Here is a 24,770-nt window from a genome sequence, read left to right on the forward strand (position 1 = left end):
CATGCTATAGATAGATACGTCTAAATATTGGTGTTTCTCGTAACAGGCGAGGTAGTTGTAAAAAAAAGAGGGATGGATAATGCAAGTTCCGAGGACCGTTTTGTGAAAACTTCATTCTTTTATAGTTTTTTTTACCTTATTAACGTACATGCATGTGTTTTTTCCTTTTTACATATTTTTACATATTTACATAGACTGTGTATTTTTACATATTTTTCCAAATCTGTTGTCTATTATTACGAACAGCTGTTACACTAAATTTTTAAAATATACTACTAGATTTTAACCTGCGTATACCGTGGATCTATATTATTTTTATTATTTTGATTATTTACAAACATAAATTTTTGGGCGCTTGTGCGACTAAATGTTAATACTGATTCAAATTCGCTTAATATGTAAATTATTTTACAGGAAAACAAATAATTAGTTTAATTAAGTATATCACAGAATATAATACAGATAGTGAACTGTAATAAAAATGAATATATAAAACAAAAATAAAATCTGAACATATTAATACTCATACTAGGATTTACCCCGTAGTACACCACCGGTCTATTCGTTTTCATAAATCATTTAAATAGGTTAGTATACTAACATAATCAGGTTTTTTAGTTAGTTAATATAAATATTACAATATTATATATATGTTGTTGTATTTGCAAAATTTATCCCATAGTAAATTTCTTTGTTTTGTAATACCAATGTTACACTGTTATATATATTTTGGTGTTTTTACAATAACTAGGTATGGAGCCCCCGCGATATCGCGGGAGAACTCATTTTAGGAAAATATTTATTACAAAAAAATTTTAATTAAATTTATTTATTAAACTATTGAGATTCTTAAACTATTTAATAAAAATTTCAAAAACATACAATTTTTTGAAAATTTCTTTATATTTTATTTGAAAAATATACTTAAAAAAAAATATTACATTAACATATGATTAAATAGATAATTATTAATGCTACACAGTACACACATCAAATTAAACAAAATTTTACGATTAACTGCCATGAGATTATATTGAAGTCGTGTCATTTCGTTCGCTTTTATTCGTAACCTTTCGTTCGCATCTTTTCAATGTAACATTTTATCTGTGTCTTTTAGTAATAACTTTTCGTAAATATTTTTTAATTTCTGAAAAAATGAATAAATGCAATCTACAGTCGTGTCTTCTCTTCTTAATCTTACAGTCATATTTTTCTATATTTTATGAACCATTACAACTTGTTCTATTGTTGTCAAATATGATATGTAAATGATTATATTTTTAAATTTCTTTCTTTTTGTTTTGTTTTAAACGATAAAAATTATGAATACATTGTGTAAGACACTATAAATTTCTTTAATAATCATATAACAAATTACAAATATTAAAATTATTAATTGAGGACCATTCTTAATATGACATAATGCTTTGTTTAAATTCATTTAAATTAATTATTTTTTATCTTTTTTAGCATAACTGAAACATATTCTATTTCCAAAATCAATTTTTACTTCATAAAAATGAATATTAATATTATTATTCAGTCAATCAGTAAGAAACTTACCAATCCTCTCAAATTTGAATATAACTAAACAGAAAATTATCACATATTTTATTTACTTGAATCAAAACTCAGTTATATATTCATATAAAAAAGAATATATCTATTTTCATAAAGGCAGTATTGTAAATGAATATATAATACAAACAACTATCGTTTTATAGATGAAACATATTTCTATATAAAAAAAACCTATAGTCATTAAACATTTTGGCAATTATAATAGATTATATATATATATAGTTAATCCAATATTGAATGTACTTACTACTTATTTTTCTCCGCCTAAGATGCTGGTTAATTATCTCGAGTCACACATAAATAAATACTAGAGGAGAAAAATAATAGTTAAAATTTATAACAATAATATTTAGGTGTATGATGTAGCATCACAATGTGCGCGTCTAAGGAAGATGGTCGGCCAAGGACGATCGGGTTCATTGCTCTCAACACGCTTCTCTTTTTGTTTGGCAGTCAGAATCTAAAACCTTTTCAAACTTTTAAAATATTTCATATTCAGTATATTTTGTTGTTAAGATTTCAATTTGAGTGTATTATGACTAGAACTAAATATACAAATTCCCTTAACCTATATAAAGTTGTAGATAAGTCTTTGTCGTCAAGATAGTTTATTGGACAATCATCTCAACCGTCAATTTTTCTGTTGATCACCGGTTTTTCATCTCCCAATAAAGTGAATATTCCCAACTGTAGAAAATATAATAGAACGAATTTTAATATTTTATTTTTATTTTTACCTTGATATTTCATAATCAGTTTTTTTTAAGAAATAAAAATATAGAAATCCATCTTGTTTTCTATAATACAATTAGTTTTCTAATCAAAAAGCATGGAGTAGACAAATATATACTTGTGACAAAAAAAAACAAAACGAGCCAATATGCTCTCATTTTCTGAAAACCCAACTTGAACCACATTTTTTAACAACTAAAAACCAAAATTTCGGTTTGGATTCATACCAATAGAATGATAACCCTCGATGAATAGATTTTTAAAGAGAGTGTCTTAAGATTACTTAAACAAAAACAAAAAAATATTTAAATATATTTTAGTATTGTAGACACAACCATAAATATCAAATTTACCAAAAAATTACAACGATTCATAAGATAAATCAAAAGTTTTAATGGTTCATTAAATAAACAAAATTTGTCGTGGTGTAATTAAAAGGTTGCAACAATTCATTTTAAATATATTTTAGTTATTTAAAACTAATAAATAATAATTTATGAATAGTTTATCCAAGTAATGTGATCTTAAATATTAATTATACCAATATTGTAATGGTTCAATTAAATGACTAAAATATATGTTTTAATATATTAAAATTAATAATTTATGAAGATGTATACCTAGAGACTGAATATAATTAAATATTACAACGATTAACAAAATATATTAAACTGCAGTAAATTTTTCACAGTGATGATATGTCATTTCTAACAAATTTTGTTTTAACTAATATAAATATAAAAAAAAATTTGAATACAATGATGAGAAGTTATTTATATATAGATTTATAAAAATGTGAAAATTTGAATAGACACAACTGTTTGTAAAAGACACAACTCTATATTCAACATACACAACTTTTGAGAGAGATGCAACTGTAAAAAATTTCTGTCAAAAATATAAAATTCTCTTATAACTAATACAAATATAAAGAAAATTTGAATACGATGAGAAGTTATTTATATATAGAAATTCCAATCGATTTGCCAGATCTCATATGTTCATTAGCTAGTCATCATAATTCACCTACTTCTTCTAGACTCTTCTATACACTGCCTCTGCGTCTTATAATATATATATATATATATATATATATATATATATATATATATATATATATATATATATATATCTAAGCTGTTGGTGAGGATCTTTGATTAACACTTTGGTCATGCATATGAAATCTAATGATTTTTAAACGATAAACTTCAAACGCGTCTTGATACAGTTCAGATGCACATGTCACCCAGAAGAAAGGATTGACTCTCATCAGATCTTTCTCGGTGTTTGTGTTCACTTGGCCACGCTCCATAATTTAACAACGATTTAAATATAGAAACAAGCTAATTAGACCATGGCCAATAAAGTAATCTATCTGAAATTACTCAAAAATAAATTAATCATATAATTAATATTAAACTAATTTAAGCAATTCAATAAGGATTTAAACCAAAATCATTTTCCACTAGAAAAACTTATGAAAGTTTCTCAATCATAAAACTGAAATTGTTTTGCAAGTTAAAAAAAATTATGTGCTCATTCTCTCAATACTTGCAATAATCATAAATAAAAAAACACAAACATTCAAATCCTAAACAATGGCATATAAAACATATGATGTGTAAGCCTTGAGGATTGAGACATACATATGGAGAATCAGTTGATGTAGGGAAAATCTCAGGCTCACTAGTCTTCCCTACAGCTTCTTTCACAGCATTTCCTAAGAGCTCCAACCATGGATTTGAATCATCTTTAGCTGTAACTAAGTGCTTCTCTGGGATATCCTGATTTAACCGCCAAATCTGACATATACCAAGAACTTGTGAGCTTCAGACCAAAGCTACAGGGAGCAGCCTCTTTCACTCCGAGAGACGAGAGGAAAAAAAAGAGTTTCAAATGAGTTCTCTCGCGTAGCTTGAACTTGAATGAAGTTTACCTTGTGGAGAGAAAAGCTGGCAGAGCCTACTTCGATGGTTAAGTCACTCGTAACGTCCGAGACAGGCCTGAAAATCAGAAGTCAGCAACAACAATATATAAAAAGAAGAGATGCATAACTCAAGATTATAATACTAGACAAAGAAAGCAGAGAGGATGTTTTAGCAATCCGATATTATTGCCAAGACCTGCAAATATGTTCCCATTCCTACAATAAGTCATGCTTCTATCGAAAATATCAATATCAGTGAAGTAGAAGGATACAATTGCAAAAGAAGAAGGTCTTTCGAATATTTTCTAAGCCATACCGAGCACAGGAATCAATCACACCTTTATAGCGTCAGCTCTAGGAAAGTTATCAGAATCCTTTATACCGAGCACAGGAATCAATCACACCTTTATACCGAGCATAGGTATCAATCACAACCGCTAGAAACCTACACAGAAAAATTAGAGAGAGTCTCAGGAACTTACATGTTTGCAAGGTATACCAAAATTCTTGAGTCTAAGCGTACGAGTCACAAGCAGTTTCGAAAGATCACCAATCTCAGTTTCAAGTTTTGCAATGTGAGTCTCAACTCCTCCGCCAATCCCACTCAAGAACTCAGGTATCCCAACCTTCACTACAAAATATGACAACAACAAGCAATAAAAAAACACATTTTAACTCAATCGAAACACACCATTCACAATCCAACCATGAACCTCTGCACAAATGAAACTTCCAAGATCCCTAAGGTAACGAACCATCCAATTCACATTTCACCGAAGCAAAAAAAAATCCGCAAGACTAAAAAATATATTTACCGGAGTTGGAATAGAATCTAGGAAGGGTAAGAGTCGACGACGGTGGTGTTGTCGTTACAACGTGTTGTCGTTTTTGCATGTATCTTCTTCCCCACAAGCCTTCAAATCCCAACCAGATGAAATAATATAACATCCCACCATAGTTTCCAGCATAAGAAGCATGTGAATCCATCTCAGCTGAAGAATGGAGGATCCGAAAACGAGAAATTGTTTATGGGGATTTTGAATTCATTACCTGTTAAACTGATTTGGACATGACCGATCCGAAATTGGTGATGGATAAACCAATAGAGGCGAAGAAACCTCCGCCGTTTTTTGGATCGTTAGAAGCCATCAATCACCACCGCTGATTACAGAAACAACGGAGTATTAGATCGATCAGCGACGGAGAAGACGAAGAAGCTGGTTCACCGTTTCATCGAGAGAGGAAAGAAGAAAATGAGAAGAAAAAAATCTGTCTTTTATATTTTATCGAAACCCAACCAGAAATTGACATTTACCGTGTCTTCACTGTTCCTTCTGATACTTTCCAGAGTAACGGTTCTACTAATTTGTAGGCCAGTTCTTTTAATTTTTCTTTTCTTTTGGGCTTAGAAATGGTCTAGAGTACCCCAATCCACTGGGCATGCTCTTAGTGTTTCCTACTCGGAAAAAAAAATAAATAATAAATAAGACTTGAGTTATATATATATTTGTCTTGTAATGGAACCTATTGAGTATTGTTGACAGGTTTGGTGCGTGGGGATAGCATAAGGTGATAGGACCACGTACGCTTGTTGTTTAGTTTGGCAATTCTTACTTGTGCTTTATCCATCTTCTCTTTATTTGACTTTTTCATTGTTTGTACACAAATTTACATCGATGATAATTATTTACAACAACGTGCTTACGTGGACGGTGGATAAACAATAATGAAAATGGGTTTGGTTTCTTGGTTATGTGAAAAGCATAGCATAAATCATCTTAAAACTTTGATCGATCGTAGCTTCTAATCCCGCCTAAATTTTGAATGGATCTAGTAGAGTTCCTCCTTAAGATTATAGTTCTTGGCTCCTTAAAAGAAAAAGAAAAAAAAAATGTTGAAATTGTATATAACAATTATAAGAAAAACAACGACACAGACAGATTGTCTGGCTAGGTGACGAGAGATGGTAAGTGGTTAAGATTTAGTGCTTATTATGAGTTTATGATGTAGATTAAGTGGAGAGAGGGTCAAATAATTAGGTCAAAGAGAGTCGATGTGGAAATGACTTTTATAAAACACTGACAACGCGACGATGGAGTCTAGAGTTTTCTCTCGAGAGCTTAGCGGCGGCGAATCTGACTTTACTCAGTAAAACCCTCGACCTCTTTCAGCAACTGAATCTTGTCAATTTTGCTGTCTCATTAGGCTAGTTTGGCCTCAGTTCTCTGGTTAGTTCTCGCAGTGAGTCGATTTAGGGATATTTCGGAGAGATAGATCTGTTCTAAAGAGCAGCTTTCTGGCTTAAGTGCTTTTAAGATGAATCGACTAAGGAAGAAGAAAGAACTATCTCTCATGGATGAGTTGAGGGAGCGTAATCTATTAAGGGAAGGAGAAATGGTGGAAGTCCCGGATCTGGGGAACGAAGATTTGATTGAAGAAAACTCTCTGAGTGTTATAGTGCGTTGTCTTAACCCTTCGGTTCATAAGGTGGGAGGTCTAGTTAAAGCGCTGCCACCCATCTGGGGTATGGAAGATAGGGTTAAAGGAAGAGGAGTTGGAGATAATAGAGTTCAATTTATCTTCGAATCCGAAGGAGATTTATACCACGTATTGTTTCAAGGTCCATGGTTTGTGAATGGCTGGATAGTATCACTTGACCAGTGGAAACCTAATCCAGGGCCAGATTTTCTTAATAGGATCCTCTTATGGGTTCGTATTAGAAATCTCCCTATCCACCTTCTGAAAAAACAAGCAGTGGAGAGCATTATAGAACCTCGGGGTCAGGTTGAAGCGGTGGAGCTACACGCAAAAAATTCCTCCTCGCTAGAATATGTGCGGACCATAGCATGGTTTAAGGCAGAGGATCCGCTGGAATTTGTAAAGAATGTGAAATTCTCTTCCAGGGAGATTGTGAAGGTGGAGTTGGAATATGAAAAGCTTTTGAAGGTTTGTTTTTCATATATGAGACTCACTCATGACCAGACAAATTGTCCCTTTGAAATCGCTAAAAGTGCATCCCAGAAAAGGAGCACCAAAAAAGATTTAGGGAAGGACCCTGGAAGATCCAAAAGTAAAGGCAAGAGGGTTGTGGTAGGAAATCAGGAACAATCTAACGAGGCAAAAAGATCTTTTGGGTCTCAATCGGAACACTCTGAACCGTCGACCAAAAACAAGAACGACTTGCAAGAACGACTTCAGTGGCCGAAGAAAGACAATCAGACAACCTCCTCCCGGGTAGCTCAGGTTTGGCAACCTAAGGAGATGGTGACTAGAGATGAGGATCAAAGGTCTGCAAAAGGGGATGGCCCAAAAAGTTCAAAAAGCTCAGGAGAATCAGCATATACGCCTTCCCAGCCTTCAAAAAGAAGGCGATTAAGTAATAGTGGGGACAGAAATACAAAGAGGGCTCGCTTAGGTGACCTAGACATCCCTGATCAGTCTCCTTCTGTTTTTGAAAGGCTAGGGAATCAAGACGACTTACCTTGCTCTCTCTGGATCAAGGAAAGAAAGGAGGATCCCCAGCTGATAAACGGAAGAGCGTCTCGACAGTCTTTGAACGATTGGGTTCCCAAACCTCAAGTTCTAGTCCAAGACATGGAGTGACTTTTACTCAATCGGAACATTCTGCTCCAGTAGCAGCTCATTCTGCTTTTATAGCAGCAAAGTCTCTCGACATCCCTGCTTATGGGAAACGGAGAGCAAACAAGAAAGAAGGGTTGATGATTAATTCCAACCCTTCAAGATCAATATGAGGATATTGAGCTGGAACTGTCAGGGGGTGGGGAATACCCCTACAGTTCGACACCTAAGGGAGATACGAGGTCGGTATTTTCCCGAGGTAACATTCCTCTATGAGACCAAGAAAAGGCGAGATTACTTGGAGAATGTAGTGAATCATTTAGGTTATTTTGATTTGCATACGGTAGAACCCGTTGGTAAGAGTGGAGGTCTTGCTTTGATGTGGAAAAATTCAGGGTCTGTGAAAATTATTCAATCTGATAAGAGAATGATAGATGCCTTGGTCTCTTGGCAAGGAAAAGAATTCTACCTAACTTGTGTGTATGGAGAACCAGTTCAAAGCGAGAGAGGGGAGCTTTGGGAGAGGCTCTCGAGGATTGGTATTAATAGACGAGGATGCTGGCTTTTAACAGGAGACTTTAATGAGCTAATAGATCCTTCGGAGAAGCTTGGAGGCCCAATGAGAAAGGACGCTTCCTGTAAGGAGTTCAGACAGATGCTCTCGGATTGTGGATTATGGGAAATCAAACATATGGGCTACCAATACTCATGGTTTGGCAATAGAAACAATGAACTGGTGCAATGTAGACTGGATCGAACAGTTGCAAACCAATTCTGGATGGAGCTTTTCCCTCAAGCACAAGCGGTATATCTGCAAAAAGTAAGCTCTGATCATAGTCCTTTGATAACCTGTTTCTTGGGTGAACAGTGGAAGAGTTGGGCAGGGTTCAAATATGATCAAAGATGGTGTGCTAGGGAGGGTTTTAAAGAGCTAATTGCTGATTTCTGGAAAGGCGTGGGAAACTCAAATAATGACTCAATGATGACGAGAATTGCTCAATGTAGAAAAGTTATATCCAGATGGAAGAGAGACAATCATCCTAGCTCTGCAAGGAGGATTCATGACTTACACTTCCATATTGATAGAGTTACCCGTCAAATCCCTTTCAGGAAAGAAGAGTTTGCAAGACTAAAAAAGGAGTTGAATGAAGAGTATCGACATGAGGAGCAGTTTTGGAAGGATAAAAGCAGACTGTCTTGGCTTAATAATGGGGATAAGAACACCAAATTCTTTCACGCTGCAACCAAAAATAGACGAGCACAAAACCGAATCCAATGCCTGGTGGATGACGAAGGAAAGGAATGGTTTGCAGACAGGGATTTAGGACGTCTTGCTGAAAAGTATTTTCAACTATTATTCGCCTCGGAGGATGTAGGGCACCAGATTGATGAGAGGGTGAATGCAGGAAATCAGATATCCCCAGAGCAGAATGAGCAGCTTCTAAAACCGGTAACAAGGGAAGAAGTCCGAAGAGCTGTCTTTAGCATTAATCCGAACAAAAGCCCTGGGCCAGATGGTTTGACAGGACATTTTTATCAGCAGCATTGGGATGTCTTAGGAGATCACTTGCTGGAGATGGTCCGAGAGTTTTTCAGAACAGGGCAAATGGATAGAGAAATGAATAAAACTCATATCTGCCTGATCCCAAAGAAGCATAAGTCGATGAAATTGTCGGAATTCAGGCCAATTAGTTTAAGCAATGTATTCTATAAGATCATTGCAAAAGTGTTGGCAAATAGGCTTAAGAAAGTTTTGCCGGATGTTATCTCTGATACTCAAGCAGCGTTTATCCAAGGAAGACTGATTTCAGACAATATCTTGGTGGCACATGAACTAATCCATGCTCTCAATTCGAATAATAAATGCTCCTCAGAGTTCATTGCGATCAAGACAAATGTATCCAAGGCTTTTGATAGAATTGAATGGTCTTTCCTGGCGAACTCACTAAAGCTGCTAGGTTTCTCTGAACAATGGGTGAGTCTTCTATTGAGCTGTGTGACCACGGTAAACTATCAAGTTCTGCTCAATGGTACTCCCTATGGAGAGATTGTTCCGACAAGGGGATTGAGGCAAGGAGATCCTTTATCGCCGTACCTATTCGTTCTATGTACGGAGATGTTGGTCAGAATGTTACAGAAAGCTGAAAAAGAAGGATCAATAACAGGACTTCCAGTTGCAAGAGGAGCTCCTCCTGTCTCTCACCTTCTCTTTGCTGATGACAGTATATTCTATTGTCAGGAGAAGGAGGAGGAGATTCAAAGTCTATTAAGCATTCTTGATGAGTACAGTCTAGCTTCTGGGCAGAGAATAAACTATCAAAAATCAAGCATCTATTTTGGAAAGAATATTCCTCAGGAGAGAAGACCTGCAATCAAAAGTAAAACTGGGATCACAGAAGAAGGAGGAGAAGGATTTTATCTGGGACTCCCGGAAACTTTTGGTGGTTCTAAAGTCACCATTCTGAACTACTTAAAGGAGCGGCTTCAACAAAAAATCTCAGGTTGGCAAACAAACTTTCTTTCTCCTGGGGGAAAGGAAATACTACTGAAAGCGGTGGCAATGGCGTTGCCAACATACACCATGGCATGCTTTAAGATCCCAAAGAAGGTTTGTCAACAAATGGCATCAGTTATGGCTGACTTTTGGTGGAGAAATAATCAAGACTCCAGGGGTATGCATTGGAAAGCCTGGGACCAACTGAGTAAACCAAAGAAGGACGGAGGGTTGGGCTTTAAAGACATTGAAGCATTTGATATTGCTTTACTCGGAAAACAGCTTTGGAGGATGCTAACTTGTCCAAACACGCTGATGGCCAGAATCTATAAAAGTAGATATTTCAGTAAAACCAATCCTCTACAAGCAAAATTAGGTTCCAGACCTTCTTTCGCGTGGAGAAGCATCTTTCAGGCGCAGGAGCTTTTAAAGCAAGGGGCGAGAATGGTAATTGGTGATGGTGGATCAACTAACATATGGCAAGATCATTGGGTTCAGCTGAAACCTGCCAGGAGCATCCAACGAATCAAACACATACCACCTTCACTAAGAAGCTCGGTGTCTAGACTTACCAAAGTAAGCGAATTACTCCTTGACAATGGGAAAGAATGGCGGAGAGAACTTCTGGATATGATCTTTACTGATGACGATAGGAATTGGATTGAGGATTTACGCCCGATGGGAAGGAACAGACGGGACGGTTATACATGGGATTATGCACGGTCTGGTCACTACTCGGTGAAGTCAGGGTATTGGGTCCTCACTCAGGTTATTAATGCCAGAAAACGATTACAGGAGGTGGACCAACCCAGCTTAAATCCTCTCATCCAACAAGTGTGGAAAACTGAAACTAGCCCAAAGATCCAACATTTTCTTTGGAAGTGCCTGACTAACAGTATCTCAGTGGCGAAGAACCTGTATTATCGTCATTTATCCAAAGAAAATGCTTGTCCAAGGTGCCCAAACTTAGAAGAATCGACTAATCATTTGATGTTCTCTTGTACCTACGCTCGTCAAGTCTAGGCTTTGTCACCTATTCCGGCTCCCCCAGGAGGCAATTGGAGTGATTCATTCTATGCTAATATGTACCATGTTCTAAATCTCCAGACAATACTGCCTCAATATGAAGGTTTGAGCAAAGTGATACCCTGGTTGCTGTGGCGAATCTGGAAGGCCAGGAATAATCTCATTTTTCAGGGTAAGGATTACACTGCTCAGGATACGGTCAGGAAAGCTCTGGAGGACATGGAAGAATGGACTCAACGAACAGAACAGAAAGGAAATGAAGGGGAGCGTACTGCAGAGAGAAACAGAGCCATTGAAAAATGGGAACCTCCACAGTACGGTTGGGTTAAATGTAACACTGACGGATCTTGGATGGGGGAGACCAATCACAGTGGTACAGGATGGGTTCTTAGAGACCATAATGATGAAGTTTTGTGGGTAGGAGCGCAGGCTATCCGGAAAGCACACTCTGTCTTGGAGGTAGAATTGGAGGCATTAAGGAGGGCGATTGCATCAATGGTATGTTTGAACTATACTCGTATTATATTTGAATCGGACTCATTAGGGGCAGTCAAATTAGTGCATAGTGATGAATGCTGGCCAGTGTTTGCCCCAATTCTTCAGGACATTCATGAGCAGCTCCTTACCATTTCTGATTTCAAGATCGTTTTTTCTCCTAGAGGTTGTAATAAAGTGGCTGATAGAGTAGCAAGGGAATCTCTTTCTTTACAGAATTATGATCCTAAGTTATACTCATTAGCGCCAACTTGGATAACACATGATGTAATGGTGGATAAACCAAGTGTAATTTGACATTGGTGAATATAAGTTGATGTTGAGCCAAAAAAAAAAAAAGAGAGTCGATGTGGTTGTCGCCGGTTGGCTAATCTCCATTTGCACAAACTTTTGGACGGCGGGACACCTACCTCACTTTCTATTTTTATTTTTAATTTTGTTTTCTCTAAACAAAATGATACTAGTAATTATATTTTTTTAAAAGAAGCTTATGATCGATCATTCAATATAGGTAGCACGAAGTGGACGAATACTAGAATTTTGCGTCAATAGAACTAATCAAGATCAAACATATGTAGTTAAGTGGATTAGTATTAGAGAAAATTTACAAGTAGCTAGCTAGATGTGCGTCACGGGGGAGACAAGAAGCGAGGCGAGGATCATGCTAAAATCTTCGTCAAAGTCACCAGAAATGAATAGAGCTATGAGCTATCTCATCTAATGCTAATGCTAATCTATATATAAAATTAGTTGGTTCCCTGTCAGTTGTTGATTAAGAATAATCCACAAACCGCCCACTTCCTTTTTATATTCCTGAAATGCTTCTTCTCCAATGTTCTAAACTTGAGTAAATCAATATCTATAAACAGGACGTAGATGGGTGAATTATTATTAAATGAAAGCCGTTTTTTAAAAATAGTAATTGAAACATACTCCGTAATTAAATTAGCTGAGGTTTTGTAGTGTGTCAAACAAAATAATAATAAATAATACCATAATGATGAAGGTCGACATAATTGAATACTATTTCATGCAATTTGGGCAGTTCTGAGAAATTTTAATCTATGGGCATTAATTTTTGTAGTGTGTTGGAGAAGGAATATCTTTGACGGGGAATCAAAACATATTTTTCCTTACTAGAGTATTGTCATTGGATTTATGATAAAAAATGTAAAACTAAACTAGTAAGTGGTGGCATTGTCATGTAATAATACTCCACAAACAGTGTAGTAATTCGTAAGAGGTACAGAACATTTAGTGTCTTGTTGGTTGGGGTTAATAATGCCATGAATGAGAATAGAACATGTAGTGTTTGTTTTGGATGTTGGTACTTTATTGTTACCATGATTGATGATTTTCCACGCAACACAATTACACAAGGAACCGGGACACAATAGAATAGGAGATGCCCATCATCATTTTATTTTCCAGTTTTTTTTTTTTTTTTTGGCTTCTCTGTTTTGTCTAAGGTTCCAAAACTCAATGATTGAAGTTGAAGGCCCTTATTAATTTTGCTTGGTCTTTTGGGATACAAAGAAGCTAGGCTAGACTTTATAGATAGATAGACAGTCATCAATCATGCTCGTCCGTGTGAATTCAACAACACTAGCGTCATTCACTTTTGAATCTTTTAATTTAGACTGTAATTATTCTCTCTCACTTCTCTCCTTCCAATAAAACCGAAAGAAATTTGAGGGAGAAAGGGTGGGGGGAGAGAAATGAAAAAGTGAAATGTTCTGGGGCATGTTTGTCAAACAAACAAGATAGCGGGTACAAAAGTATGAAAACAGAGAGAAAAAAAATGAAAAGGACTGAAAGCGAAAAGGCTTAACAAAAGGTAAAAACAGGGGGTCCCACAACACGTGGCCTGTGTCATTTGTCTTTTGTCTCTCTTCTCTCTGCTCTCATCTTCTCTCTTCTCTCTGCTCTCATCTTCTCTCGTCTTCGTCTATCCCTCCATATATATAAAGAAGAAGAGGAAGAAGAGCATATATATGCAACAAAACAAACCTAAAGAAAAAAAATTAAATCGGTATAATAAAGAAGAAGAAGCAAAAAAGAGTGGAAATGGGACTACAAGGTCAGCTCTCCGACGTATCCTCCGATTCGATCCCTCTGATGCTGGTCGCTCTCCTCGCCACTTTCTTCAGGCACGTCCGCTCTCTTCTCCTCCTCCCTTCCGCCCCCGTTGTTACCTCTGGACTCTCAAACATCAGCGCCCTCGCTGACCAGCTCAACCTTAACCGCCTCTTCTCCTACCGCTACGCCGATAACGCATCCTCCGACTGTATCGTGTGCCTGTCCACACTCAAGACCGGAGAAGAAGTGAGGAAGCTCTATTGCAGACACGTCTTCCATAAGCAGTGTTTGGAAGGCTGGCTCCAACATCTCAACTTCAATTGCCCGCTCTGCAGATCTCCGCTGCTGCTACCTCGTCCATGTCGTGGAAGTGATGATGCGGCGATCTCACCCTTCCATCTTGGCTCAACCACCACTACTCCATCATCATCTCATATGTGAACCAGTAGTTCAAAGAAATTAAGGAAGAAGATGGAGAGAGCCCCCGAGGATGTTTTTTTTATCTCGCCGCCCTTTCTCCTCTTTATTCGTCACTTAAGAAGATTCCTCAAAATCTCCCCTGCTCTCTTTTTTTTTTTTTTTCGAGGAATCTCCTCAGATCGGAGAGGTCCTTTCTTCTTCAGATTTCATGTAAATTTTTAGTATTAAATTTAGTCTTATTGTTTTTAGATGAATCGAATCTTTTTTATTAATTTCTTTATTTTTTTTTTGGGTTGAAACTTGAAATAGAGTAGTAGTAATCCAAGCTTGCAATATGCTAAATATTTTCGCACAAGATTGACAACTAGTAGTAAGTAATTCATTTTGCGTACTTCTCTCTCTCTCTATCTCTTATCCATTAGGAGAGTTTAGACAAGAATTGTTACCATTTTGACAATTAGTGAGTTAAGGATCCCTTTAGGGTTGTTTTGACATCTACATATGAGAATGAAAAGAGGACTTTTTTGTTAAGCTGTTGAGATTTCCGATCCGAGCCATTTGTCTTTCATGTCTCCTCTCCTCTCTTTCTTGCCTACTATCACATCTAGTCTTGCTGACATCTTAGTTTCTGGTTGGATTTGGTTTTTGGATATGCCTCCGTCCTGGGAAACATCAACAACAACATACTGGGCTTGAATCTTGCGGACTTTGTTCTCGTTTCCTCACTCCGCATTTATTGCTATTCAAGTGAATGGTAGGAGAATATTTATCATTGTGTCCCGATTTCTCCAAGAAAAATATCATAGCACCTCATTTTGTAACACAATACAACTGGCATTCGTTTTCTTGAATAGTTTATAGTTTTAGGCCCCGAATGGTAGTCCGTTTCGCGTGCGATTACGATTCAAGTGCGGGTGCGATGTGATTTGGGAGTGATGCGATTAGGTAAAATTGTGAATGGAAGTCCAATTCGGGTGCGATGCGGTTATATCATATTTTTGAATAGTAGAGCGATTGGGATATAACTTGAGTGTGATTAGAAAACAAAATTACTAAATTAACCTTTAATTATATTATCTTCTATTTTCAGTTTCCTTTGACATTAATTTAATTTATAATATATGAATATTACTAATATATAAACATTTTTTGAATTAGATTTATACATTAATGATATATGTAACTAACTTTCATTCTAAAATAAAATTATAAGTAGATAAAGTGATAAACTAATATAATTCTGAACAAACTGTCTTTACAACAAAAAGAGATTTTAAAATTCAAAAAAATTGTAGAAGAAATGAAACACAATTCTCAAAAGAGTTTGTCCACAGCTATTGCCTTGAGGACATCAACTGCAGATCATGACGATATTCTTAATCAGACACAATCAATACCCAACAGAGCCATAAAATGGTTCACACTACTGTACAGATAAAAACTAAGAACATCTAATTCAGCTCGTTCATTCACAATCATAAGAGAACAATCTCTAGATAAAAATAGTTAGGATACTCACATCCGACTCTCTCAGCATCAACCATACGGAGATCAACAGGAATCTCAAAAGTGAACTATGTAGAAGCATGAATCTCTTTGTTGTTGTCACTCATCTATAAACAGGGTAAACATACAAAAGTAGATTGCTAGAGAATAGGTTCTAAGGTTAATGGCTCATTATATTTTCTACAAAAATGTATAAGGTTAAACTTAAACTTACCTTGAAACGAGTTTTTTTTGCCCGTCATTCTCTCTAGGTATTCTATCTTCTTTATCTCGTCCGGAAGTGTCATGAAGATTTGTCGTCTCTGTTCATTTTTTTCAAGAAACACAAGGGCAGCCCAATACAACTCACCTTGTTTGTTAAGAAATACCATCTGTTCAAGCACCTTAACACATGCAGCAGAACTGTACGTATAAAAGCTCTCTCTACCTCCCATAAAAAATCTTCCCTGGTCCTCAATAAGATCTAAGACTCGATCCCACTGATTTTCTTTGGACTGCTTTCTAGATGATTTAGGTTGTTTGGATCTTACCCTCTTACCATTGTTATGAGGTTGTTCAGAATTTTGAGCTTCGGGAGAGTTGTTAAGCTCAATATCTTCAACAGAATTTGCTTCAAAAGGCAAATGACTTGCTCCATCATGGTGTTGCCAACCATCATCACCAACTGAAATTGTCTCCTCAGAAAAAAGTTGTTCAATAAGTGGAATATCTCTTATGGGATAGTTACGAAGAGTTTTCGCTTCAGGTTTTTCCTACAATGGAGAGAGACAAACAGAAACATTAGTCTAAAATAGATTATACAAATGAGTTTACTTTAGTTAATAGAATGTACCTTGATTAAATTTTCCCACCAAGAAAAAGGCATTTCGATTGCTCCAGTTTGTTCACAGAATCTCAGTTCAGATGAATCAGGTATAACCCGCTTGTATGATTCATGTTGTCTTTTAACGGTGTCTAGACGATTCCTGAACTTGTCATATTTCCAGTCTAACCCAAACCTTTTAAAAAACTCAGCCCTAAGGTTCATCCTACCAATTTCTGTTAAGCATTTACTTTGCCAATTCCCTTTCCTTTTCTCTTCTACACAGATTTCCAAGTGCCCACGAGCCAAATTAGGTGGCCACTTAAATCTTTTGCTATCAGTAGTTGGATCATCTGTAGATTGTTCCGATCTATGTTGCTTTGTCATTCTCTTAGCTTCTACAACTTATGAAAACAACATTATTAGAATCAAAAGACACAAATTTTGAAGCTTTAGACATAATTAGAATCAAGAGAAACAAATTTTGAATCATGATACTGTAGAATAGGTCCACAATATAATGTTAAAACCAATACCCAACATTAAAAAGAAGTAAAGAATTTATTTAGACATTTAGTCGAACACATGGTATGCAATATATATCAAATTTAACCTACTCAATCAAAACCTTATAAATCCATTACCACTAAAAATTGTTAATGAATGTCAATGTCAGTTACTACAATTTTATGATCAAAGACCCTTAAAATTCAAATTTTTGAATTGGTGAGAAAAGTAAACATACCGATTAGAGCATGAACGCATCAAAAACACGACAACAATGATGAAGAGGCACTGATGATGGAGAAGATGATGGTGACAGAAGACGGTGGTGGCTAAATCGTCGGCGATGAAGGTGGTGGCTGAAAATCACCGACGATGATGGTGTTGAAGATCCGACAACGATGATTTAGAAAAAAATGTTTCGTCAAATATGTATTAGAGTCTTTGTAATTCTTCCCTTGAATAAGGGTAAAATTGTAAATCATATATTAAATGAGACCTTGCCGCACCACAATCGCAGCTCGAGAGTGTGATTCGACGCCTTTTATATTTTTACTAAACTCATCACGGTCTTCACACACCTGAATCATGTCACAGTTGAGCCGGAAGATCATTCGTTGGTGACCCTGTGATTAGGGTCGTCACACCGGAGCCGTACCGGACTTCCATTCAACCTCTTAGTAAGAGTTAGTAATATTCAAACTAACTCATGTAATCAGAATGCTTGAATAGCTCAGTTGGTTAGAGCGTGTGGCTGTTAACCACAAGGTCGGAGGTTCAACCCCTCCTTCTAGCGACTTCTTTTCCCCTATAGGTCGTCTTGTCAGGCCTTAGTTTTCTTTGATGGGCTTCCTCGAGGCCCGTACTAAAACAACACTACACTTTTGTTTTGATGAAATAGGGAAAATGTGAGATTACTGACATGTTGTTGCTTGTTGTACATTAAAAAAAAAAAAAAACCAATTACAGTTTGAATGGCTTTACTATAACGATTGAAGCGTTGTTTCAGCTAAGAATATTGGAGACAGGACCCGTAAACCAGTGCCGGGCGCTGAGAAGCCAATATGAGAGGGTTATGGCCACCAAACCAGCGACCGCTACTGGAGTGTAATTGAGTGTCTCCGCGGTTATTGGATATGCTACAGGCAATGAGAAGAGGACGGAGATGGTTGCAACCCAAACGACTGCCACCCACCCGACTAGCATTCCGTACCTCCCCAGGCTGAATGGTCCAGGCACAAAGGTGTTGCGTGCAAGCGTCACTCTCAGAATGATGGGGATTGCGTATGCTATGTACAGTCCAATCGTTGCTATCGACACCATTGCTTGGAACGCCACTATGCTCCCCAGGGACTGCCAGTTTCATCACGTTAATCCCAAAACAGTAATCCCAACACAGAAAGAGAGAGAGAGACTTACGGTGAGAGCCATACAGAATGATATGAGGACAGAGAGCCAAACTGCATTAATGGGGACCTCTCTGCTGTTCACTTTGTGCCATAAAGGCGACAATGGCATCGCACCGTCTCTCGAAAACGCATAAGCCATCCTGATCAACCCAAACATACATGCATATGATCAAAGCCCTAAATGCAGAAAATGCAGTATAATTAAGCAAAGATGAATATATATACCTGGAATTGCTGGTGACAGAGCTCATGCCGCAGAAAAACACAGCAACGGCAACAATGCCTAAGCACACGATTCCACCAGTACCGCTCCCAAACCTATTCTTGAAAGCTAAGTAGAAGATCTCAGCAATGGCGTACCCACCAGAGTTGTTGGTCTCACTCAGAAGGGAAGGTATGTCTGTGACGGCATAGCTTATGCCCAAAATATAACCCCATCCAAAGATAATCGATATCCCAATTGCACTGATTATTCCTCTCGGCCCGTTCTTGTCTGCGTCGACCGTCTCCTCTGTCTGCAATTTTGCAATTTGTTTTTGGTTCCATCATGACGTATAGAAAAAAATACAAAATATGACTTTTCAAGTGTGGAGACTGACCATGTGGGCAGAGGCATCATACCCTGTAATGGTGTACTGGCTCATGAGGAGCCCCAGAACAAATATGTAAGCGTAGCTGGTGATGCCGAGGTCATTATCAGTGTTGAAATTGGTGAAGACAAACTTAGTGGTGGCTCTTTCCGTAGAAACCAAAGGAATCAGAATCATGAGCACCAAAACCCCTGGTGGTGGGATATTTATATATAAGAAGAGATGCTTGATAAGAGAGCATGGTATGGTATGAAACACACTAAGTTACAAAAGAGAAAGAAAGAAAGAAAGAGACGGGTGGGTACCAAGGAGATTCCAGAGAGCAGCAAGCTGTCCAATGAAAGACAAGACGGAGATGGGGAGGCTGTTGAGAAGAGCATGGATGAAGAGGATTCCACCATGGATGCCAATCACAACGTAGTCGGAACCTTCATATCCACCGCCGTTTCTACCGCCGGTGGAGAGAAGCACGATCACCTGAATCAGCTGTGCCAGAGAGAAGTCAACGCTCGCCGTAACAGCCCACTGCATATTAAACAAACCGTACCTTTAGCCTAAACAGTGATCTAATAAAATTAAAAAAAAAAAAAAAAAAAAGTGAAGCTGATGTGGTAAGATGATGAAAGGTCACCTGACCAACGATGTTGAACCTGAGAAAGATTTTGAAAAGCAACAACATCAAAAATCAATCAGACCGTAGATTGATTGATTCCATTGCAAATTCAAATTACAATTACAAAATCGTACCAGCCGGTCATCCAAGAGGCAAGTGGAGCCCATCGAGGGCCGGCGAGCATAGCACTCCAGTAGTAGAGACCCCCGGAGGTTGGGTAAGAGGAGCAGATCTCGGCCATCGATAAGCCAACACACATTGTGAAGGAGCCGGCCACGAACCATCCGTAGACAAGAGTGACGGTGCCGCCGAACATCAACCCCGTGTTGTAGGTGGTGGTGATCCCCGTGAGCACCGATATGATGGAGAAGGAGATGGCGAAATTGGAGAAGACCCTGAGAATAATATCTAACCATTGTTTTAAAAAAAAAAAATAATAAATAAAAAAAAAAAGCTTACAGAAATTGAAATCTACAAGAAGAAGAAGAAGAAATCAAGAGCGGAGACAGACGAGAGATCACGCTTAAGCTCTTGCTTGTATCCGAGCTCCTTGAGGCGGACTTGACCGGAATCCATGGCGGGCTGATAATCGCCGGAGTCTCCGCCCATAATCCTCGGAGTCTCCACACTTGTTAGTTTGTTGACCTGTCTGTCCGATTCTTCCGGATGAGATATTTTTCTCCTCCAAAGTTTATTTTATTTCTTTTACCTTTTATAGCTTTTTAAAACAAATCTAGTAGTATATATATGTAAAACTCGAGTAATAATAATAAATAAACCGTTAAGAGTCTTTGACCATCCTACTCTAGTTGACAATTTTCTTGATCCTCATACCACACCATTACCATTCCATATTGTGACAAACAAAACTATTGCAGTAGACATTATTAGTTTATTACAAAATAAAAAAAAAAAGGTTATTCATCATTTTTAACGGTAGTTATTTTGTATTATGTTGCTAAAAATGACATTCTTTCAAAAATTAATTCGACACGACATGTAAATGCCGTGTTCAATAGAATAGAGCCGTGTGGGGCTCAGCCTTCATTCGGATGGCTCTCTCAGTTACGAGAGAGGATCAACTTCTCTTCAGTTTTCAACGGTGGAAATTGCTCCCTTATCGTCCACTTAGATCCAGCACATACTATCATGAACATAATCCCCCTATAACTCTCGACCTTTGCGCATTATGAAAACCCAACTCAAACTGTATGTTAGAATTTTATCAAAATAAATTTGTCTCTCTACTTAATAAAAATAAATTAAAAAAAAAGGGCCGAAAAGCCAAAAATGAGAGAGTACATTTACAAATGCAAGGGTTTTTAGGTAGACGGTTTGAGTACACATACTGACATACATACATACGTAAACGTAGCTATACCGTACCATCTACAATCTCACAAACGACCAAAATGAAAAAAAAAAACCAAATAATGAATCAAATAATGGAATAGAAGAAGGATCATCATCATCATCATCATCATCATCTGGGAGCAGTGGAAGTGCCAGATTCCATGTTTTCTAGAGAAGTTGAATCCATCTGCAGAGACATTGTCCTCAAGGCATCTCCGTTTTGGGAGGTCATAGGGACTCCTCGTTCTTGAGCTGCCTTGAAATATGCGTAGGGACCCCATCCTTCTTCATGGTAAGGGTTAGGGTAGAACTGACGGTAGCAGAAGGCGGCTACAAGGGATCCGATGAGAGCTCCGGCGAAGACGTCTTGCCAGTGGTGCCAGTAGTCATCCACACGAGATATCCCAACAAGGCAAGCGGCGAGCAGAGGGAAGATCACGAGGCAGAGCTTAGCCACGTGTCCTTCTCCGTTGAAGGCCTTGATTTTGCCAGAGAGGTAGAGGGAGAGGAAGGTGAGCCCCGCAAAGGACCAGGAGGTGTGTCCGCTCGGGAAGCTCTTGTGGCCTTCCTTGACCTCTCCTGCTTCGCCGTGGCAGATCACACCACCCAAGGCATCATACAGCTCTTTGCCGTCGGGGAAGCAGCGCCAGTAGAAGTTAGGACGAGGGCGTCCGGTGGCGACCTTGATGGAGTCGGTGATGACACCAGTAATCAGAACGGAGAAGAGAAGCCCGAGGATGCTGTGGTGCAGATCGTACACACATGTTCTCTTCAGGTAGAAGCAGACGAAGACTAGGATGGGAAGGAGAACAGCGTAGACGGGGACGGTGTTGTCCTTGAAAGGGTACTTGAGGTCAGTCATCATGTCCTTTCCGACGTAACGGTAGAAAGGCGAGATGAGGTTGAGGCCGATCTCGATGGCAATCAAGATGACGAGTATGATCCAATCGTGCTTGTGTTTAGAGGCGACTCGCCCACAACCTAATGTTAATTTTTGTTGGATCCAAACAACAAACTAAGAAATGTACGTAAGACTTGGGGATGAGGAGGGTTTGAAAGAAACCTCCGGTTTGGGTGATAGTAATAAGGGAATGCAATTCATCATCTCTCTCTCGGATGAACAAAATAAATTGGTAAAAAAAAAGGCAGAAAGAAGAGTTTAACACACACAAAAAAAGAACTTTGTCAAAGGCACGTTGTGCTAAGCACAGTTGTAGTCAGGGGAGGGGTATTTCATCAATATTGTGTTCGTTGACTTGATTTTAACTTGCAACGAGTTGGTTTTTTCTCCTTTCTAAAGAAAACTTTAATTTTTTCAATTTATAATGATTAATAAATTAAAAAAAAAAACGAGAGGATAATTTTGAAGAAAGTAGGGAACAGAGAAGAGTCGCTTTGGGTGGGGACGGTTTACCTGAGAAGTGCCCCAGAACTTGAGAGAAGAGAAAAACGATCCAATTGTCATCGGGAAAGTGAAGATCTTGATTAAGCTTCTCCAAATAAAAGACCAGTAGAGATAGGGAGAGAGAGAGAAAGAGACTTCAAACTTGGGATTCAAATTAAAAAAAAAAAAAAAAAAAAAAAAAAAAAAAAGGAATGTGGATCGAAACTTATTAGGAGTAAAAAAAAAAAAAAGAGACGACGCAGACGAAATAAATCTGATCTGGTGCGATGACTGTGTGTTATAAAAACTTTAAAAGAGGAACAGATAAGCGAGGAAGAAGAAGAAGAAGACGCGTTTGTGTTTTCGTTAAATTTTCAAAATATCTCTTTTTCTTTTCTTTTCTATCTTCAAAAGGTATATTTGTACAAATAAAATAGTAGTTCGTAATTATATACGTTTGGTAAAATGGCGTCGCTTCACTCTGGGGGCGATTTTCTCTGCGATTTGCAGAACGGTCTGTTTTCTGTTATTCTAGTCGAAGTTTTGGTCCGATTGAAGTTTGTGTCACTAAATCTGTAACTTCTTTCGGTGTCTTTCTGTCTAAACGGTTATATGACAGTTTCTTTTGTCCGTTTATCTCGTTGAATAACCGTTCGAGGAAACCGTCATGGGCAAGCCTATATAAATTCATCATTCCCGGCAATTCTTCTCTTCTATCATTGTTCTCTAATCAATCATCTCTGGTTATTTTCACATTATCGTTGAGAATGAGTGATTACATCAGAAAATCCCTTCAAGATTTGGACTTGGGCATATCTGATGCCCCTATCCCACTGCCTCCGCAATTCATTGCAAAATCAGTTACCGCTAACCGGTATGCTTTGGTGGTCTCTACGGTGAACCCTCACAAGAAGAATTTGAGGGCTTTGATTGGACATATGCCCAGAATTTGGCGTGTTGAAGGTACCGTCGTTGGGAGAATCTTGGGGCCGGGAAAGGCTCTTTTTGTCTTTCAATCGGAGGAATCTCTCAACATGGTCTTACGTCACGACCCCTGGTCTTTCAACGAATGGATGTTGACGGTCCATCGATGGCATCCAAACATTACTGAGGAGACTATGAAGATAATCCCCTTTTGGATACAGATTCGAGGGATTCCACTGCTTTATCTCTCCAATGATATGGCCAGGTATGTTGGGGATCAGTTAGGACCAGTGGATACGGTAGACTTTGATGAAAATGCTCATATGGTGGAATTTGTAAGGGTTAGCATAGATTGGAATGTAGACTGACCTTTAAGATTCAAGCGTAACTTTCAATTCACTGTGGGAGATAACACAATCATTAAGTACCGTTTCGAGAGGCTTTGTAAGTTTTGTGCTAAATGTGGTTCTCTCAAACATGATGTTGCTGACTGTGACCTGAATGATGAGGATGCTGATTTCTATCAAGAGGAACCGCCACATGACAATGACGAAAACATGGCTGGTCCTCAGGCTGAGCGTGATGTCCTGTCTGATGGCAATACTTTCGAGACTATTGATCCTTTTGAAGCAATACCAGGATTACAGAATCACTCCTCGACTCCGGGTGCTGGCCCGAGTTCATCCGCTCAAAGTGCGTCCCCAAGTGTTTTTGAGGATACTGAACTTACGGCTGAAAGACTTCGTTACTTACATGCCAAGTTTAGTAAGCAGTTCATAGAAACCTTCTCCCCCATTCATGAGGAAAAGTGTCTGATTCTTGAGTCCTGTATGACAAGTTCTAAACGCAAAAGGGTGGAAGCTGAAGCTTTTTACCAACAATGGGAAGCTGTTGAAGATCAGGCGGTCCTGTGCCAGCTACGAAAGAAAGAACGGGTTGAGTCTGCTGGTTCCTGCTCTGCAACAAATGAGATCGACAGAGGCACGGGGGCCCGGTACCCCCACTGTGTCCATGACGATCATCTCCTGGAATTGCCAAGGCCTTGGCGCATCTATGACTAAATCTTGACTACATAGTATTTGTTGTATCTATAAACCTAATATGCTATTTCTTGTTGAAACTTTTAATAACTGTAATATGGTTGTTGACTTTGCTTATTCCTTAGGATTTACTAATGTAATTATTGTGCCCCCTTGTGGAAGGAGTGGCGGTTTGGCTTTGTTGTGGAAGAACAATGTTTCTGTATCTTTAATTTCTAAAGATGCTAGGATCATTGATGTAAACGTTAAGTATTATAACTTTCAGTTCTATTTGTCTTGTGTCTATGGTCATCCTGTTCAAGATCAAAGACA

General features: G+C 38.0%; 3 protein-coding genes, 1 non-coding gene and 1 pseudogene across 16 annotated transcripts; 2 read left to right on the forward strand and 3 right to left on the reverse strand.

Moving 5' to 3' along the window:
• Nucleotides 1-3,860: 3,860 nt before the first annotated feature.
• Nucleotides 3,861-5,495, reverse strand: LOC104779413 (uncharacterized). 6 transcript variants are annotated; one of them, XR_015596095.1, is made up of 5 exons: nucleotides 5,056-5,495; nucleotides 4,723-4,871; nucleotides 4,557-4,644; nucleotides 4,250-4,436; nucleotides 3,861-4,115 (listed from the first exon to the last, which is right to left on the reverse strand). XR_015596095.1 is itself a non-coding variant. In XM_010503766.3 (4 exons), exons 1-3 carry the CDS (start codon nucleotides 5,225-5,227, stop codon nucleotides 4,293-4,295), a joined length of 345 nt encoding a protein of 114 aa, XP_010502068.1. In that variant the 5' UTR covers nucleotides 5,228-5,495; the 3' UTR covers nucleotides 3,865-4,115; nucleotides 4,250-4,292. The 6 variants fall into 6 exon arrangements, 1 of the variants encoding a protein (XP_010502068.1); XR_015596096.1 differs by having other exon boundaries at nucleotides 3,863-4,115; nucleotides 4,250-4,316; nucleotides 4,579-4,644; XR_015596094.1 differs by having other exon boundaries at nucleotides 3,863-4,115; nucleotides 4,250-4,316.
• A 7,755-nt stretch (nucleotides 5,496-13,250) lies between these two features.
• On the forward strand, nucleotides 13,251-14,605 carry LOC104779414 (E3 ubiquitin-protein ligase RHA2B pseudogene; annotated as a pseudogene). The gene has a single exon (XR_015596354.1). The product of XR_015596354.1 is annotated as an E3 ubiquitin-protein ligase RHA2B pseudogene (transcript).
• Nucleotides 14,606-17,867: 3,262 nt separating this feature from the next.
• On the forward strand, nucleotides 17,868-17,941 carry TRNAN-GUU (transfer RNA asparagine (anticodon GUU)). The gene has a single exon. It is a non-coding gene; the product is annotated as a tRNA-Asn (tRNA).
• Nucleotides 17,942-18,027: 86 nt separating this feature from the next.
• Nucleotides 18,028-20,711, reverse strand: LOC104779415 (amino-acid permease BAT1). 7 transcript variants are annotated; one of them, XM_087509648.1, is made up of 8 exons: nucleotides 20,269-20,487; nucleotides 19,892-20,152; nucleotides 19,776-19,794; nucleotides 19,450-19,669; nucleotides 19,154-19,335; nucleotides 18,780-19,069; nucleotides 18,565-18,694; nucleotides 18,028-18,498 (listed from the first exon to the last, which is right to left on the reverse strand). In XM_087509648.1, exons 1-8 carry the CDS (start codon nucleotides 20,364-20,366, stop codon nucleotides 18,151-18,153), a joined length of 1,548 nt encoding a protein of 515 aa, XP_087365774.1. In that variant the 5' UTR covers nucleotides 20,367-20,487; the 3' UTR covers nucleotides 18,028-18,150. The 7 variants fall into 7 exon arrangements, with proteins under 7 accessions (XP_087365774.1, XP_087365772.1, XP_087365770.1 ...); XM_087509646.1 differs by having other exon boundaries at nucleotides 18,579-18,694; nucleotides 20,233-20,477; XM_087509644.1 differs by having other exon boundaries at nucleotides 20,233-20,476.
• A 266-nt stretch (nucleotides 20,712-20,977) lies between these two features.
• Nucleotides 20,978-22,805, reverse strand: LOC104779416 (lipid phosphate phosphatase 1). Its single transcript, XM_087511334.1, has 2 exons — nucleotides 22,429-22,805; nucleotides 20,978-22,125 (listed from the first exon to the last, which is right to left on the reverse strand). Exons 1-2 carry the CDS (start codon nucleotides 22,573-22,575, stop codon nucleotides 21,241-21,243), a joined length of 1,032 nt encoding a protein of 343 aa, XP_087367460.1. The 5' UTR covers nucleotides 22,576-22,805; the 3' UTR covers nucleotides 20,978-21,240.
• Nucleotides 22,806-24,770: the final 1,965 nt, after the last annotated feature.

Source organism: Camelina sativa, chromosome 4 (genome assembly GCF_030686135.1).
Source record: "Camelina sativa cultivar CO46 ecotype springtype chromosome 4, ASM3068613v1".
Lineage (NCBI taxonomy): Eukaryota > Viridiplantae > Streptophyta > Magnoliopsida > Brassicales > Brassicaceae > Camelina > Camelina sativa.

What these genes read in the sequence shown, in the direction of transcription:
- LOC104779413 (XM_010503766.3), bottom strand. Translation starts at nt 5,227, where the DNA reads ATGGATTCACATGCTTCTTATGCTGGAAACTATGGTGGGATGTTATAT. An exon ending in TAGATTCTATTCCAACTCCG is followed by an intron (nt 4,872 to 5,055) that starts GTAAATATATTT and finishes CATATTTTGTAG; the next exon opens with TGAAGGTTGGGATACCTGAG. An exon ending in TTGGTATACCTTGCAAACAT is followed by an intron (nt 4,317 to 4,722) that starts GTAAGTTCCTGA and finishes TCTGATTTTCAG; the next exon opens with GCCTGTCTCGGACGTTACGA.
- LOC104779415 (XM_087509644.1), bottom strand. Translation starts at nt 20,366, where the DNA reads ATGGGCGGAGACTCCGGCGATTATCAGCCCGCCATGGATTCCGGTCAA. An exon ending in ATGATGCCTCTGCCCACATG is followed by an intron (nt 19,070 to 19,153) that starts GTCAGTCTCCAC and finishes GCAAAATTGCAG; the next exon opens with ACAGAGGAGACGGTCGACGC. An exon ending in TCTGTCACCAGCAATTCCAG is followed by an intron (nt 18,695 to 18,779) that starts GTATATATATTC and finishes TGGGTTGATCAG; the next exon opens with GATGGCTTATGCGTTTTCGA.
- LOC104779416 (XM_087511334.1), bottom strand. Translation starts at nt 22,575, where the DNA reads ATGACAATTGGATCGTTTTTCTCTTCTCTCAAGTTCTGGGGCACTTCT. An exon ending in ATTTATTAATCATTATAAAT is followed by an intron (nt 22,126 to 22,428) that starts TGAAAAAATTAA and finishes TACATTTCTTAG; the next exon opens with TTTGTTGTTTGGATCCAACA.